Here is a 19,211-nt window from a genome sequence, read left to right on the forward strand (position 1 = left end):
GTTACTTCTGATTTTCCATAACACAAATGCTGTAAGCTACATACATTGGGATCGGAGTATTGTGTGTGATGTTTTCTAATATTTATCTAAATTTAAAACAGTAATATCGAAAATTGTGCCCACATTAGCGAGTCACCTTTGTGTAAGGACAATTTACAAAGTTTAATACATTACAGCGGTTCCAAACAGCTGTTGTCAACAGAGTGAATTATTCAGCAGGGCGTAATTGGAGTGTTCCGTTAAGCCTTCGGAGTTACTTCGGGATTCACATATTTTAATTTAATGCCTGTAGTTGGGTTACCACAACGTAATGGTATTAGAGTAAATATGACCACACAGTGATAGCTAATCATTCTACCGCCAAACATAAATACAATTATTTGTCTTGACGAACTTTTATAAAATTTAAACCAACTGTTGTTCTGTTTCATTTTGACAATGTTTTCAACCTTATAAGAATAAAGTACTATATTTTAATCGCTAGTGATGAGTACGATGTATATATTCGTGTTTGTAAAAGGTTTGCGGACAAGCAAATAGACCAATCTGATGGTAATGACACTGCTCCTTAGTTTGAAGTGTGCTTAACTAAAATTGAAAATGATCATCTCAATACGATATTTAGTTTTTGACAAATTCGTGGACAAACTATGTGTTTACATACATATATTGAAAGTTTAAAGCGTGCTTGGAAGCCTAAATGGTTCATCATACTCCAATATAAATAAATTCTAACAATGTTACATAGATACATGTCGAACTGATGACCTAATTTTTTTTAGAAATCGGTTAACAATCCTTGAGTTTCAAGCACGCTTCTTACAAAAAATTATCAAATTCGATTTAGGTTTTGCCCGTAAATTTTATAATATTAGTATATTTCTTATTCTCCATTTATAATATTAGTATAGCATTATTATTTTTTTAGAGTCATAAAGATTTATTAACATAAGAATTAACAACATTAAATGCTTAAATATATATATACAAATATGAACTAAAACTAGTTACTGTATAAATCTTGACCGCGTGGAATGGTGGCAAGAATGCTAGCAGCATTTCCCCGTTGAATCGCAATTCCGATCCTCTGGGCAAAAAACGAACCAGCCCTCCTGTCACCAGTGGAGGCAATGAGGCGAGGTGTTATACTTTTTGTTGTAGTTATGTTTTGATATCTGGCTTGTCATAGAAGAATAAAGTTAGTTGTCAATGACGTGATGTCTTTAATTTACAACATGGTGACAGCGGTTTAAAAAAATATTAATAAATAATATTTAAAACGCGAGAAATGCGCTAAATATTTATTTATTATATAATTATTTGTTTTACAATATACATACAATATGGAACACGCGCGACCGCCATCTGAGTTAAATATGGTCGGAGTCGGCGGACCTGTCGGCCGAGCTGAGGTATGGAAAAAATGGAAGCAGCAATTTTTATTATTTTTGAAAGCTTCAGGAGTACATGCTGAGTCAATGACTGTTCAAGCTAGTTTATTGATTAATCTAATAGGTTCAGACGGATTTGATATATATCAAACTTTTACATTTGTTCAAGAACAAGACCGTGATGACGTCAATGTATTGTTAAAAAAGTTTGATAGCCATTTTGGTATTAAATCAAATGTCACATTGATGAGATACAAATTTTTCTCAAGAAACCAAGAAATAGGTGAATCCATTCATGAGTATGTCACAGCGCTGCGCCTTTTAAGTAAAAATTGTGAATTTTTGACATTAGAAGAAGATTTGATTAAAGATCGAATTGTATGCGGTATTCATCAAATTACGGTCAGAGATCGTTTACTGAGATGCGAAGAGTTAAATTTAGATAAAGCAATAAAGATTTGTGAGGCAGAAGAAATATCAAAAGAAAGTGAACTTCAAATGAGTAGCAAGAATGGTGTCGGGAGTACTGCATACGTCGATGGCGTGAAAGTGAGAGGTCGTGGCCAAGATGTAGTACCAGAATGGAGAGCTCAAGCGCGGATTAGTAAGGCTACAGGCACTTCAATTCAAGGACGTAAAAATATTAATGCTGGTAAAAGTCGCTGTTCAAGGTGTGGTTTTACACAATGTGGTATAAACGGCGATTGCACGGCTCTACATCTTCGGTGTTTTTCATGTGGTAATCAAGGACATGTTGCGCGAATGTGTAAGTCGTATCGTTTTTCAAATAGATCTGCTCAGAATAAGGTCAATCAAGTATATGAAATTGAAGATGACAATAATGTTAGTAATAGTAATTCTGTTGATAATAATTTTTTTAATTTCTGTAGTTGAAAATATAAAAAATACTTCAGAGGACTGGAGTCAGGAACTTATCTCTGTAAACGGAAAGGAAAATTTTAAGTTGGATACAGGTGCTGATTATAACGTAATGTCTTATCGTAGATTTAAAGAGTTAGGTTTTAATGATAATATTATAATTAAAAAACAAATACCTTTAGTGTCATATACACGTAACACGATACCGATAAAAGTAATTTGTTTTCTGCCTTGGTCTTATAAAAATGTGACTTATAAATTAAAGTTTGCGATAGCTGACATGGAATGTAATAGTGTGCTAGGTCAAAAATCGTGTGTGGTTCTAGGCTTAGTTAAACGTATACGAGCTATTGAAATATCAAATTATAATGATGTTTTTGAAGGATTGGGATGTTTACCGGGGAAATATCATATAGTCGTTGATCAATCCGTTTCACCGGTCATATCGGCATCCAGAAAAATTCCTCATGGCTTACAGAATCGATTAAAAGAGGAGTTAGAAAAAATGATACAGTTAGGTGTTATTAGGAAAGTTGCATATCCTACACAATGGGTTCATCCATTGGTACTTGTAGCAAAGAAAAATAATGGCATTCGTGTTTGCTTAGATCCACGTGAGCTGAACAAAGCAGTACAACGTTCTCATTTCCAACTTCCGACTGTATCCGAATTGGCATCCAAGCTGCACGGTGCGCGGTTTTATTCTGTGTTAGATGCTACCGCTGGTTTTTGGACTGTGGCGTTGGATGACGAGAGTGCAGACTTGTGCACATTTAGCACCCCTTTTGGTAGGTACCAATTTCTTCGTCTTCCATTTGGTATCAACTGTGCCTCAGAAGTTTTTCATGGTAAGTTAAGACAATTTTTAGAAGATCTAGATGGTGTAGAAAGTTATATTGACGATGTAATTGTTTGGGGTGAAACAAAAGAGATTCACGATAAGCGTTTAAAAGCACTATTAGAGAGAGCTAGAGAAATTAATTTAAAGTTTAATAAGGATAAATGTAAATTTTGTGTGGAAGAAGTTAAATATTTAGGACATGTTTTTAATGCCAAGGGTATTAGTCCGGATAGTGATAAAATCAAAGCAATTAAAGAAATGCAAACACCGAAAGATAGAAAAGATTTAGAAAGATTCTTAGTTGCAGTTAATTATTTATCTAAATTTATTCCTAATCAATCAGAGATAGCTATTCCTCTGACAAATCTTTTAAAAAAAGATAATCAGTGGCGCTGGGAAGAAAGCGAACGTATAGCATTTGATCGATTAAAAGAGGCAGTCACGAGCGCAGGTGTTTTGGCGCTTTATGACCCATGTCAGCCCATTGTAATGTCAGTAGACGCGTCATGTAATGCGTTAGGAGCTGTACTACTGCAGGGTGGTCGCCCTGTGGAGTATGCATCTCGAACCCTTACTGACGCACAAATAAGGTATGCACAAATCGAAAAAGAAATGTTGGCGATCGTTTTCGCATGTGAGCGATTTCATCAATATGTTTATGGTCAAAAAGACGTAGTTGTAGAATCTGATCATAAACCATTAGAAAGTATTTTTAAAAAACCTTTAATGTCTGTCCCAGCGAGATTACAACGTATGCTGTTAAGAATTCAAAGTTATGATTTAGTTGTTACGTACGTTCCAGGAAAGTATATGTATATTGCTGACATGTTGTCCCGAGCAGCACTGCCTGATCGGTATAGTGATGAAGTGCATAGTAATATTGTATATCAATTACAAATGATAATTGGAAATATACCGATGTCTAATGACAAGTTAAGCTTAGTAAAAAGGGAAACTAAAAAAGATAACGAGTCGCAAATATTATTAAATTACATAAATTCGGGTTGGCCAATTCATAAATATAATGTTTCTAATGAGGTAAAATCATATTGGTCAATAAAAGATGAATTATATGCCGTAGATGGAGTTTTGTTTAGGAATAACGTTGTACTTGTTCCGAAAGCATTGAGGAATGATATGTTAAAGATTGTTCACGAGGGACATTTAGGCATTGATCGTTGTAAAAGGAGAGCAAGGCAAGTGATTTTTTGGCCCAGTATGTCCCGTGATATTGAGGAGTATGTAAGGCGATGTCGTACGTGTCAAGAACATACAAACGCACCTTCAAAAGAACCAATGCTACCAATAGAAATACCTGCACTGCCTTGGGCTAAAGTAGGGTCAGACATTTTTGAATTTCGTAAAAAATATTATCTTATTGTAACAGATTATTATTCTAACTTTGTAGAAGTTTGTAAATTGAATAATATCACATCTGGTTTAATTATAGAAAATATGAAGGACATATTTTCGAGACACGGTATTCCTACGGTTTTGATAACTGACAATGGTACGCAGTATGCTAGTCGAGAATTTAAAAAGTTTGCTGTTGAATGGGGATTTGATCACGTTACATCTTCTCCGAATTATGCACAATCGAATGGTAAAAGTGAACGCGCGGTACAAACTATTAAAAATATCTTAAAAAAATCTATCTCGAGTAAAGAAGATTTTTCGTTAGCCCTTCTTAATTACAGAAATACTCCTAGAGATGGCCTGAGTTCTCCAGCTCAGTTACTAATGGGTCGAACATTACGATGTAAATTACCTGTACATCCTAATGTATTAAAACCAAAGCCTATTGATCCAGCTGAATATAATACTATGATTAAGAAACAAAACAAAGCTAAGATGTATTATGATAGACATTGCAAAACTCTACCGATTTTAAAAGAAGGTGACCCTGTAATTTGTATTGATGGAAAATATAGGAGTAGGGCTAAGGTAGTCGGTCCTACCAATGCTCCTAGATCATACATTGTACAAAATGATATAGGCCGTAAGTTTAGACGAAATCGTCGTCATTTGATAAAATGTAAGTCTAATGAAAACTCTGATAATGACAACAGTTTTGATGTGTTTAGTGACGCTAACGAGGATGTAAGTTCATCAGAAGATTTGCCTTTACTTAAAGATGTAGATATTTCAAAAGATAATGTAAGCATTGCAAAACCTACATCCCCGAGGCCTTTTCGTAGAGCCAAAGAAGTAGCAAAGCAACGTATAGCTCAGAATATATTTAAGTTTCTTTATATTAAGAAATATGTTGTGTGATATTTGTCTTTTTTATTTTTCATTTTTTTTAAAGGGGAAGTGTTTGGTTATGTTAGTTACTTTAGTACTTATTTTGTGTTTTGTTTATTAGTTGTTATTTTGTGCGAATAACATGTTTGTTCAAGTTTAATTTTAATACTTATTAAAAGGGGAAGATGTTGTAGTTATGTTTTGATATCTGGCTTGTCATAGAAGAATAAAGTTAGTTGTCAATGACGTGATGTCTTTAATTTACAACACTTTTGATGAAGCTTTTTGCACCACTACTCCAAGGGCCAAGCGTTAATTAGATTATGATGATTGTATAATTGAATGTATGTCTCTTCCAGGAAGCAGCTCGCGAACGGATCTCTGGTAATAGAGAGCATGTCGTTAGCGCTGGCTGGTCAGTACCAGTGCGTGGCGACGGTGGACGGCGTCGGTACCCTCGTGTCGAGAGTGGCCAGCGTTTTTTTAGCCGGTAAGATTATTGTATGTTGTATATGCAATTTAGCCATATGGCTAATATCAATATTTCTTACGGTATCAATGTCTATGAGTAATTGCCATTTACAATTATTTGGCATATTTGCCCCTACACTAGAAAAAAAATATCCCACCAAAACCAATAAATGTAAAAAAATTCCAAGCCGCTCGCTGCAGTCTTTCCATCGTAAAAAGTTTTGAGATCTCATAATAGCCAATAATAGCCTATTCAAATTATTATGTAGTTATAAATCAACATGTAGTAGTTGTATCGATAGTTTTCTTTACATTATAATTATAGTCTTCGATTGTACGGCCGTGCCCGTTTTGCTCGAGACTTGGCTGGGGCGCTGCCGTTCCCCATATTAAATATTGACCATATCATTCATCACTAGTGCGCTGCAGTGGCTCATGTATCCCCCTTTTATTCCCACTGGAATGTGGGATTATGTGGGATTCGCCGGTCCCCAGGATGAGTAGTGCGCCCTATTACATAGGAATACCAACTAAAAACTAGCAGTACCTGTTCCATTTCATCGGTTGGCGCCAAGGGAAAGCTTTCGCATGCTACCGTGACGCAGTGTCATCAAGTATCCCATCTCAGTTGTTCCGTGAAAAATTTACGGTGAATTTATATAATTAATATCAGCAAGCATTCCATCTAAACCAAAATAAAATGTCGTGTGCTCTTTTGGTATTTTCCTTACCTGCACTCAGCAAAGTCGAGACCGCTTCCAAATGATAATCCTGTCATATCCACGTGAACCTCTTTTATAACCGTTTATTCTGACATTTACTCAAAATTCTGTAAGTTGTATGTTCCAAAACACAAAAGCCAGTGTTCTGTAATACACGATTACGTGTATATAACGAAAATTATTATAATTCGTATTCTTTGCCAGCCATTATACACTGGCTCCGTGCCAGTTCTGGATTCCATTGGATTACGAAAGTGTTGGAACAACGAGTGCTCTTGTGTTTCCACGCACGCACTTGTACAATCCAAACAGCAATTATTAGCTACAGTTACTGAACTTGTTGCAACAAGTACTATAAGCTTCTATTACCTAGTCGCATCGTTAAAACGATCGTCATTTTGGGTTGGTTTGCAAGAGGAAAAAAGACTTTTTTTTAAGGCTGACTGGATTCGAGTCTAAATAATGTTACATCGCGTAGTATCTATGGCTTAAAACGCATAATAATTACAGTATTACAAAAGTTAATTTTGGTTTAGTAATATCATATGTTGATTTTGACATGTATGTATGTATGTAAGTGAATAAAACACCACTCGTTCCTAAGACAAAGACAGTTTATTAATTTGAATTTTCCAATCTTGTATATTTTCCTTTGACAAAGGATCATGATTTAGAAAATCGAAACTTTTTGAATTACGACATCTATTGACAAATGTTTAAAAATTATACACTAAGTCCCCTTGATCTAGAGCCTTGGTTCAAATCCCAGGTCCGAGGAAAAATTATTGAGTTTTTCTGTCAAATTTGGAAGGTGTAGGTGTGTCCACTTCCGTCCCACAGCAATCACGTAAAGCCAATGATACTGCACCTATTTTATTTCCTATCGTGTCGTTGCCGTCTCATCTGTATCAGGATGAATCTGTGCACAATTAGCACTTTGCCGTGGCCGAAATCGATGAGGTCAACATCATCATATACATATGTTTTATGTAATAGAATCTCTCAACTAAATGGTCCGATAGAAACACAAAGAACAAGAAGCCCGCTAATCTTGGTAAAATTGTTTGGAAAAATTTCAGAAGTACCTGAACTAGGCGAAGGTCCACGAGTGGTGATGGGAGTTTTGGGGTCGCCGGCGCTTCTGTCCTGTCCCATTCAGCTACCCCAAAGGATAGCGGTGCGGATCATACCTTCGCCCTCCGCACCGCAGCCCGAGAGGCGGGTGTACGGACTCGCCAAAATACATGCTCCGCCGCCAGTATTAAAATTGAATGTGAGTATCATGCAGTTAAACTGTGTTGCAAAGAAATTGATCTAAAAACTTTTTAGAAGTTTCATCAAATATAGCTGTGTGTTGCAATAAGTTCCAAACCTTCTATCTGATAGAGAGCCTACGAGACGAGATGGGCCCTGTGGTTAGAACGCGTGCATCTTAACCGATGATTCAAATCCAGGCAAGCACCACTGAAAATTAATTTGTGTTTATAGTTCATCTCGTTCACGGCGGTGAAGGAAAACATCGTGAGGAAACCTGCATGTGTCTTATTTCATCGAAATTCTGCCACATGTGCATTCCACCAATTCGCATTGGAACAGCGTGGTGAAATATGTTCAAAACCTTCTCCTCAAAGGGAGAGGAGGCCTGTGGGAAATTTACAGGTTGTTTTAGAGAGCCTTTGTCCAGTCGTGGAACAGGTCGACTAACATATCCGTGTGACCCTAGGTGACGTGGTTGAAAAACGGTTCCCCGGTGCGCATGGAGGCGGCGCGCGTGTCGCTGACACCGGGCGGCGCGCTTGAGCTCGACCCGCTGCGCGCGCACGACGCTGCGCTCTACCGCTGCGCCGTCGCTCTAGCGCATGCGCACACGCATGGCGCGCCCAGGTCATTCGAGATTTATTTTACTCTAATCTTACTAAGTTACTTCATTGGCATTTATTTGTCCTTATTCATAGTATTTGGACTGTGGCTAAAACTCCATGGAAAACTCTTGACACAAATCGACATAGTAAGGATGAATGTTTGATTTTACCATAGATAGTTGAGAGCTTCAGCACATAATCATCAAAACATCCTCGTCATATGATTATACCCATGAGTTAAGTCTAGTTGATTCTTCTCTATTCTAAAAGTTGGCAAAGGAACACCCTGACCTGAGAAGAACCGGTGAAAGATTTAGATGTAGTTTATGTTTGTTTATGTTTGATGTTGTAGGTGACAAATTTTAGATTTTTGACGACCTCCATGGTCGAGTGGTGTGTGCACCGGTTTTCATGGGTACGCCACTTTGAGGTCCTGTGTTCGATTCCCGGCCGAGTCGAAGTAGATTACCATTAGTTTTCTATGTTGTCTTGGGTCTGGGTGTTTGTGGTACCGTCGTTACTTCTGATTTCCATAACACAAGTGCTTCAGCTACTTACATTGGGATCAGAGTAATGTATGTCATGTTGTCTCATATTATGTAAATACATAATATTATTTATTATATTAATTGTTTAGTACGAACAGGATCTTGGGAAATTAGATCTCAGGATCTAGAAGTACTGACTTCATTTCTAAGCTTCAACACGCCATATGTAAATTTTGGTGCACTCAGCACAGGGTAATGGTTTGATACAATGAATTTGTGATCGTTACAGACTCGGGCCGGAGGTAGAGCTGCGTGTGAACAGCGAACTGGCTAACTTGGAGTCCGCGCCGCGGTTCATCACGACACCGCAACCGGTCACCGTCATGGAAGGTATTAGATAAGCCCATATAAACATTCAATATATGTTTGATTTTAATGCCTTCACGAAATATTCATATAACACACAATAATATTTAATTTGTTATGCAATGGTTTCGCTAGGTGGCGTTGGGATCGAATTAGATTGCGATGACTTTTCTAAGTTATACTGGGTTACACGAGAGATTTAGACAAAATTTAACTATTATTACGTTAATATACAATGTATAGTCTCAGGTATATTTTGGCTTAGTAAACTTCAAGTTAAATACGGTCAAATTCGGTTTATTTTTCAGGTGCGTCTGTGACGTTCGACTGCGCGGCCGTCGGGAATCCTAAGCCAGAAATGGTGTGGTTGAACAACGGTGTGGCTATCGATCTCAAGTTAGTTACAATTGTATTAATAATTCTAATATACTAAATTCTTATTCATATTGAATGGGTTTGTTGGCACGAAAATGGGCTACTTGGTGGAAAGTAATGATCCACCATCCATAGACGTTTTAAGAAATATTAAGCATTCTTTACATCGCCAATGCGCCACAACGTAATTGCACCCTCTCGTTTACCCTTCAAACTTAAATACAACAATACTTGTTTTTTTTTTTGTTTTTTTTTTGTTTTTATGGAATAGGTTGGCGGACGAGCATATGGGCCACCTGATGGTAAGTGGTCACCATCACCCATAGACAATGACGCTGTAAGAAATATTAACTATTCCTTACATCGTCAATGTGCCACCAACCTTGGGAACTAAGATGTCATGTCCCTTGTGCCTGCAGTTACACTGGCTCACTCACCCTTCAAACCGGAACACAACAATACTGAGTACTGTTATTTGGCGGTAGAATAACTGGTGAGTGGGTGGTACCTACCCAGACGGGCTTGCACAGAGCCCTACCACAAAGAGCGTTCGATATATGGCGAGGAGTGGTGTAACGTGTGTGGTTGCAGTGACCTGGACTCGCGGCTGTACCTGGTGGGCTCGGGCTCGCTGCGCGTGGCGGCGGCGCGTGCGCAGGACGCGGGCGCCTACACGTGCCGCGCCACCAACCGCCTCGACTCCGCTGACCACTCCGCGCAGCTGCACGTCATGGTACCACTGATCAAACATTTATTTTTCCTTAACACAAGTTTCAATCACGCCTTACACTTGTGCATGTATAAATATATTATTTACTAGCAGACCCGGCCACGCGTTGCTGTGGCTGAGTGATTAAGGAAGGATTTAAAAGACAAAATTTAACACAAATTAACATAGCATTTTTAATTTCATTTTATTTATAAATACTCTGATAACCTTTAATTAAAATAAATCACAGTTTATCACATTAAAGTTTACTGAAGCGCCAGTCGATGTACAATATATTTGGTCAACCTGTCTTTTGTTAGCACAAATAAACTTGATGGTCTTCCTACACGTGAACAGGCCACGTATAATTGCCCATGGGAGAAACATGGATTCTCTAAATCTAAGCCGCAAATAGACATTGTTTGGCCTTGTGACATATTTATAGTCATCGCGAAAGCTAAACGAATAAAACATTGCAGTCTTTTAAATGGTATTGGAGAATCTGACGGTATCATTGGAATGCGTGGTAACAGAACGATTTCTCCTTTAAACTTTCCTGTCAAAAAAGTTGCTTCGAGAACATTTCCGGTAATTTTTTTTATTAGCAAACGTGTACCGTTGCATAGTTTAGGGGGGTTCAAATTACGCAGAAGAATAATCGGTGATCCAATTTTGATTCGAAGATTGTATGGAGGCATTCCTGTTGTGTCTAAAGAATTTAAAAATTCAATTGGAAAATTCACTGCTTCATTTTCATCAACAGTAGTGTCGATTGACTTGAACGACATCAAATCACCTGGTAATAGTTGTTGTATCTGGTAGTCAATTAGATCTACATCAACATTTTTCGCTGCCATAATAGCACGATTACTAAGCCAATTATGATTTAGATAGTTATTTATTATATCTGGGAATACACTTTCGATCAGTTCATTTTTAGTTTGAACAACAGTACAGAAATGTTCTGGTAATTTTATGCATTGGGTATCTTGATAAAATTGTACTTCACTGAATAAAACACCACTCGTTTCCAAGACAAAGACAGTTTATTAATTTGTATTTTCCAGTGTTACATATTTTCCTTTGACAAAGGATATCGCGATTTAGAAAATCAAACTTTTTGAACAACGACATCTATTGACAAATGTTTAAAAATTATACATTCCGCCCACCATGGACAGAATGTCCATTGCTCTCACCCACCTTGATCAAACTTTTTATTCGAAAAAATGGACTGTATAAGTTATAATCGTATTTTTTTCAAGGTGATTAAGAACAAAAACTTAAAAACATTAACCCAAATTATGGTACTAAAACAAAACAACAATTATTTATAACAAATAAATAATCTTACTGAGTAATAGGCAAAACACAAATTTTAGTTACTGGTCGCTTCAACAAGACACCTTTACATTTTAACGTAACCACCCTCGTAATATCGTCTAAACCAGGATGTTTTTCTATAATTCTACCTAAAAGCCATTTAGCTGGTGGGAGATCATCCTCTTTTACTAAAACTAAATTACCTATCTCAGGTTCAGGATTTTTGTTTGCCCACTTGTAGACGATGTAGAAATTGAGTAAGATATTCTCTCGACCACCTACGCCAAAAATGTTGTAGTATTTTTTGTGTTAATTGCCACCGTTTTAAAGATGAAATAGATGATGATTCATAATTTTTCTCTGGAACAAGTTTTATCGGTTCACCTATCAAAAAATGTGCTGGAGTCAGAGGTATGGGATCTTGTGAATTTGAACTTATTTGTGACAAAGGCCTGGAATTTAAGCAAGCTTCGATTTGATAGAGCAAAGTCGTAAGTTTCTCAAAGGTTAATGTCGCATTACCTATTACCCGTCGAAGATGATGCTTAGTAGATTTAATTCCAGCCTCCCAAAGTCCGCCGAAGTGCGGGGAATGCGGTGGAATAAAGTGCCAAGTTGTACCGTTGTTTGCTAAAGCCTCAGAAATATCTTTTGTCAATGTCGACTTCTCTTGAGCAAACAGAATTCTGAGTTCACGTGCGGCACCAACAAAATTTGTTCCGTTGTCGCTATATAAGTCAGCACAATGACCGCGTCTGGCAACGAAACGTTTGAACGCAGCAATGAAACTTTGTGAAGTGAGATCACTCACAGCTTCCAAATGAATGGCTCTTGTTGCCATGCACACAAATAAACATATGTAGCCTTTATAGGACCTCATACCTCTACCTTTAGAAGTTCTGATCTGTATAGGGCCTGCGTAATCTACTCCACTGCGATAAAATGCTCGAATTGGCGTTACACGAACCGGTGGTAACTGCCCCATCAATTGATTCCTTGTCAGTGCAGCGTGTCGTGCACAGACCACACAGTTACGAACAACCATTTTAACGCGGTGTTTTGCATCAAGAACCCAGTATTTACTTCGAAGATAATTTAACATTAATTGTGGTCCGCCGTGTAATGTGTTCATGTGAGTTTCTGCCAGAATTAGGTTGGTAAGATGAGATTTTGAAGGAAGTATTATTGGATGTTTTGTGTCAGTTTTTATTTCAGCTTGTTCCAGTCGCCCACCAACTCTCAAGATACCTGCTTCATCTAGAAATGGATTCAAAGAGGTAAGTTTGCTCTTCTTGAATATTTTATTGTTATCTTTAATATCCTTTAATTCCCGCTGAAAGTTCACTGCTTGACATTGCTTAATACAAATATTCAAAGCCTTATTCAATTCATCACTAGTTAGCCATACTGGAAATTGACTAATCAATAATTTTAACTTCTTTATAAATCTTCTGCAGTATGCTAAAACCCTAACTAATTTGCGCAGAGAAGAAAATTTAGTCCATAATTCTAATTGATTTTGTTCTATTACGCAGTAAACTCTAGTAGCCTTTTCTTCTAAGTTAGTGTCTATTGAACTTGTTCTATCAAATTTTATTGATCGATTTTTCAACCATGCTGGACCTGATTTCCATTGCTGAAATTCTGCTACTTCAGATGGATTTAACCCGCGCGACGCACAATCAGCTGGGTTGTCACCAGATGATACGTGTGACCATTGATCTCTATTTAAGATGTTAAGGATTTCTGAAACTCGGTTGGCTACAAATGTTTTCCAACGACTTGGATGGTCGCTTAGCCAGGCTAGCACTACGGTAGAGTCTGTCCATGCGTGGATACAAGTTGTTGATATTTTTAATACTGCTGAAACTTCCTGTAATAATTTAGCCAAAAGAACAGCTCCACACAATTCAAGCCTAGGAATTGAGATTTGTTTAATGGGTGCTACTCTTGTTTTTGCAGTCAACAAGTGGACATTAACGTTTCCAATATCATCTACAGTACGCATATAAACAACAGCAGCATACGCTTCATTGGATGCATCGCAGAATCCATGTAGTTCTGATGTATTATTTGTCTCGCTAAAATTAATCCATCGTGGAATACGAAAATTTGTAAGTTCAATGAGTTCTTCCCGATACTGAGTCCAATCATTTAAAAGCTTAGATGGTAATTCATCATCCCAATCTATTCCGCTTAACCATAGCTTTTGAATAATTATTTTTGCTTTAATTATTGCTGGTGATAGCCATCCCATAGGATCAAACAGTTTTCCAATATCTGAAATAATTTTTCTTTTTGTTACAGGTTTACTGATAGGCGGCAGTTGTACCGAATAATCAAAGTTATCAGTTCGTCGGTTCCAGGTAAGACCTAAAATTTTTACTACTTCATCATTTTTTAATTCGATATTGTTTGTTGTTGCTTTATTCCCTTTGCTTATTTCATTAAGTAGTTCATCATTATTGCTTGACCATTTTTGTAGTTCAAAACCTCCTTTTTCTAATAGTTTATTCATTTCTAGGAATATTTGTTTTCCTTCGGCTACAGTTTGACATCCGGTAAGTAAATCGTCCATATAAAAATCATGAAATACTCTTGAAGCTGCTAGTTGGAATTGGTTTCCTTCATCATAGGCTACTTGATGTAGTGTTCTCACAGCTAAGTAGGGTGCTGACGCGGTTCCAAAAGTGACTCGGACTAAACGCAAATGTCGTATCTCCTGGGTATTATTTTCTCTCCACAGCAATCGTTGATAGTCTGCATCTTGTTCTGTCACTTTTATTTGTCTATACATCTTGACTATATCACCTGTTAAACAAATGGGATGAAGTCTCCACCTCATAAGGATGTGCCTTAAATCCGATTGTAAGGTTGGACCTACAAGAAGATTGCTGTTAAGGGACACACCATTGTTATCACGATTTGAAGCATTAAACACGATTCGAAATTTAGTAGTTTTTTTGTCTTCTCGTACTACTTCATGATAAGGTAAGTAAACCGCTGCAGGATTTTTTATTTCTTTTGTAGGTACTTCTTCCATATGACCGAGTTGTAAATATTCTGAAATGACATGAGTGTATTCAGACTTCAAATGTGGTGATTTTATAAATCTCCTTTCTAACATAAGAAATCTTTTCAATGCAATCTCACGTGAATTTCCATATTTACAGCTCGGATCAGCTTCCTTAAATGGTAGTTTGACAATATACCTGCCAAAATCATCGCGTTTGGTTGTTTCATGCAATATCTCTTCACATCTTTTTTCATCCGGAGTTAATTGTTTCTCCAGCGTGAAATTATCCGATTCTAGTTCCCAAAATTGTTTAAGGTTAAACTCTTCGTTAGTTATGTTGGTATGCAAACTTGCGATAGTACAGGAAGTATTGGTTTCACTATCACAACTAGCTTTACCCGATAAAATCCAACCCAGTCTGGTGTTTTGTGCAATTGGTGTTCCAGGTGGGCCTCTCATCAATCCTTCAGTTATAATCTGACAGTAGACTTCAGCGCCAAGTAAAAGATCGATTTTATTTGGTATATTAAACATTGGATCCGCTAACTTCAAAACTGGTAAAGTTGGCCACACTTGGACGTTGAGTTTTCTTACAGGGAGAAATGAAGTTAGTTTACTTAACACGAGTGCTTTAACTTGTATGGTAAAAGTAGGGTCGTGGAGCGATTGAAGCTTTATAAATACTACGTATTTGGAATTAAGTGAGGAAGTTTCCTCACCCCCCACTCCAGTGATAACACTATTACATTGTATTTTCTTAAGCCCAAGCAACTGAGCTGCAGACTCCGTAATAAATGATGCCTGCGATCCCTGGTCTAATAAAGACCTTAATGTAAAGTGCGACCCATTACTAGCTACAGCTTTCACTAAAGCTGTTGCCAATACAACTTGACAGTTAGTGTTAGATAAACAAGTGGTAATGTTGTTGATTTTGGTCTCGTCTTTTGGTGCTTCGTTAACTAACATATTGGTACTGGTGTTATCAATTGTTGCTTCATGCAGCAAGGAATGATGTTTCCGTTTACAAATTCTACAACGCGTGGGCAAACGACACGATGTTACAGAATGATTAGCTCCTAAGCAATTGAAACACAAACCTGATTTTTGCACGAAGATACGTCGTGATGGCAAGTTTTCATTGGCAAACTCTTTACAAGTCCCGAGCTTGTGATTTGTGTCAGAACAATAAATACATAATGACATTTTATTTCTACTGACATTATTGACAACGTGATGAGACTTAGTGACATTACTTTTTGTAAATTTACTACATAAAAATTCAAGCGACCTGAATCTATGCTCTATAAATTCTAAAAATTGTTTTAATGTTGGCAATTCATTATTTAAACTACAAACCTTAGCTTCCCACTGCTTGCGAGATTCATTATCTAATTTAGAACACAATATGTAAATTACAATGAGATCCCAATTGTCTACATTAACACCTTCATTTTTTAAACCATTAAGACATTCGTTAGTGGTATCAAAAAGCTCTTTTAAACAGTTAGACGATTCAGTTGTTACAGTTTTTTGACTAAAGAATCTTTTAAAAATACAATCAGTTATAAATTTCTTATTATTAAATCTATGTTCTAAAGTATTCCAACAAGTTAGATAGTTTTCACTGGTAACCGGTAGATGTCGCAACAGTTGCTCAGCTTCGCCTGTTAGATAACTCTTCAAATAATGGAGCTTCTGTACGTCATCCAACGAATTATTCTTGTGTACAAGAGACAGGAACAGATCTCGGAAGGTAGTCCACTGAGAGTAATGACCAGAGAATGTAGGTATAGAGATTCTAGGTAACTTCACGCAATTCTGGTTACCGTCAGCTTTCACACAATCTGAAGTGGTTGTATTGATATGATAGTATAGATGATCCTTCATTGCTGTTTTATAATCTGTATACAAATCTTCACCCTTACTATACATATTACTTGTGTTGTACTCCGACTTCATGTACTCTTCCTTCTTAGACTCAACAATTAATTTACGATGTGTTTCTTCAAATGAAAACCATTGCTTTTCTAAAGATTCCAGTCTTGTTTCAATTTAGCTCATTGTAATTCTATCTTTTGGAGATTTCTTAAAGTTTATGTAGCTTCTTTCTATTATTTGAATAATGTCATCTTGTAATCTGATCCAGGCATCCATTTTATATTTTCAAGAAAATTTCTTTGACAGTTAAAATTTGCTAAGATAAAATTGCTCTAGTTTTTTCTAAGTCTAAAATTAGCAAATTATTCTAAGTTCAATTTTCACGTTTTTTTTTTAAGTCCAAAATTAGTAAATTATTCTAAGTTCACTTTTCACGTTTTTTCGAAGTCCAATATTCACAAATAATTGTAAATGTTTGAAAGATTGACTTAGACGAAATTTAAAATGGATTCCTCAGACGTCACGATAAGTCAATTTTTTCTAAGTCCCAATTCACTATGCTTGCTTGGTTGTACACTACTTTATTATTAGTTACTTACAGTTTATTCTTCTATGACACAATCACATTCACTTAACTGCCATTTTTATGTTGACACTTCATCCGACTCGATACGACCATGAATAAAACACCACTCGTTTCCAAGACAAAGACAGTTTATTAATTTGTATTTTCCAGTGTTACATATTTTCCTTTGACAAAGGATATCGCGATTTAGAAAATCAAACTTTTTGAACAACGACATCTATTGACAAATGTTTAAAAATTATACATCACCGTTTCCAATATCTAATAATTGCTGAGAAAATACTCGTGCTGCCGGATCATTTTGGAGTTGTACTCGCATGTTTTTTGTCAATCTTAGAGTTTTGACGTTTCTCCATAAAAATGATTGTTTTAGACATGCATTGTCAACTGGATCACCGACCATAATAATCGCAACTTCATCTACGGTTGGCGCATTGAACCTGCCAGCGTCTCCTCCCGATGGTACTTTGTCAGCTTTAATGACGATTTGATAATTGTCACCTTTTAATTGTGGTGATACTCTTTTAAACAATTGAATCAGATGATTACGGTTCTCCAAAAAAATTTCTAACGATACTACAATTGATCTCTCTTCTGCTTGTTCAATAAAATTATACTGGCATCGCGTTGTCACACGTTCTTCACAACTGCCCATAAAATAGATTTGGAGAAATTTTGGATCTTCATTTGGCATTGGCATCAATGACCCTATTTTATGGTACACTTGTCCTTGTATTTTAAATGTTGTTTCAAAATTACGACCATCAGTTGAGAGATCGCAAATTTTTGAAGCTTCAAATGATGTCATTTGAAAGCAAGAATTAAACTTTCGTGTCTTACGCAAAAATAATTTTGAATCATTTGAAATGCTAGAAAGAAGAGATTTCAAAGGTTCAGGCGGAGTAGGGAGTGGTAATAATACAACTTTCCCTGAGGCACAACACATGCCAGGTGATTCATTTCGAAATTTTAACGCCTGACAATGTTTGCATATTTTGTTCATCGCACCGATAGTAACATTAGGATCAGCTGAGTAATTAATGTCTGGTGCATAATTAAACCCAAGACGAACAAATGATTCACGTGTTAATGCACGACTGGTTCGCTGCCTTTCTCGGTCTCGTTCTCTAATTGAATCTATGTGTTGTCCACGTGCAGCTCTTGTTCTCGATAAATATTCTTGGAGACGATTATCACGCTGTTCTCTTGATTCATGCGCACGAATATCAGCTATGCGAATTCTTTGAGCTTCATTTCTTTCTGCTCTTTGTTCGACTGATTCGTGAGCTCTTTCAAGACGCCGTTGTCGAGCTTTTTTGCTACGGGCATTGTTGTTAAAATAAAATGAAAAATGATCCAGAAAAAGCGATATCACAGAGAGTAAAAAATGGCCAGCACCACGTGTAGTGGAAAATGAAATCTAAAATTCAACGGTAGCGCCATCTATGATAAGTTAATGATAAACGGTCTGACAGATTTCTGTAAAAAATCCTATGTGAGGCGCCATCTGTTCGAAATTTTCGTAACTTACAATTAATAACAACAATCAACTTTGATAATCAGTTTATTGTTATTTATAAATCATTGAGGCCATTAATCGAAATGAAAACTATCCTATCTCTTAAGTTGGACCAAATTACACATAAATGCCAAATTTCATCAATATCGGTTGAGTTGGTGAAGAGTTCACTGGGAACATACATTGTGACACTGGATTTTTATATATTAAGATTTTAAGTACATAGAAATGTTCCTACCATGTTACTTCATAATAAAATCTAAACGTAGGTAGAAGCGTTTGGCACACCGAAACGGGGTTTACGTTACTCACTACACATTCTTCGTTCCTTAACCTAGGTTTCAATCACGACTTACCCTTGTGTGTGAATAAATATATTATTTATTTTAAGAACATAGAAATGTTCCTACCATGTTACTTCATAATAAAATCTAAACGTTGGTTAGAAGCGTTTGGCACACCGAAACGGGGTTTCACAGGGTAACGTTCTGGGACCTTTTTTTCTTTTAGTATATGTAAATGACTGATACATTATATACTG

At 36.7% G+C, this 19,211-nt stretch overlaps 1 protein-coding gene across 1 annotated transcript in view; it reads left to right on the plus strand.

Annotated features, from left to right (window-relative positions):
* Positions 1 to 19,211, plus strand: part of LOC124541026 (neogenin) — a 192,640-nt gene that overhangs the window by 161,573 nt on the left and 11,856 nt on the right. Inside the window, exons 3-8 of the mRNA XM_047118803.1 lie at positions 5,715 to 5,845; positions 7,628 to 7,821; positions 8,272 to 8,417; positions 9,188 to 9,288; positions 9,573 to 9,660; positions 10,231 to 10,372. Coding sequence (XP_046974759.1) covers positions 5,715 to 5,845; positions 7,628 to 7,821; positions 8,272 to 8,417; positions 9,188 to 9,288; positions 9,573 to 9,660; positions 10,231 to 10,372 — 802 coding nt within the window. The remainder of the gene's footprint in view (positions 1 to 5,714; positions 5,846 to 7,627; positions 7,822 to 8,271; positions 8,418 to 9,187; positions 9,289 to 9,572; positions 9,661 to 10,230; positions 10,373 to 19,211) is intronic.

This window comes from Vanessa cardui, chromosome 27 (assembly GCF_905220365.1).
Source record: "Vanessa cardui chromosome 27, ilVanCard2.1, whole genome shotgun sequence".
Classification (NCBI taxonomy): domain Eukaryota; kingdom Metazoa; phylum Arthropoda; class Insecta; order Lepidoptera; family Nymphalidae; genus Vanessa; species Vanessa cardui.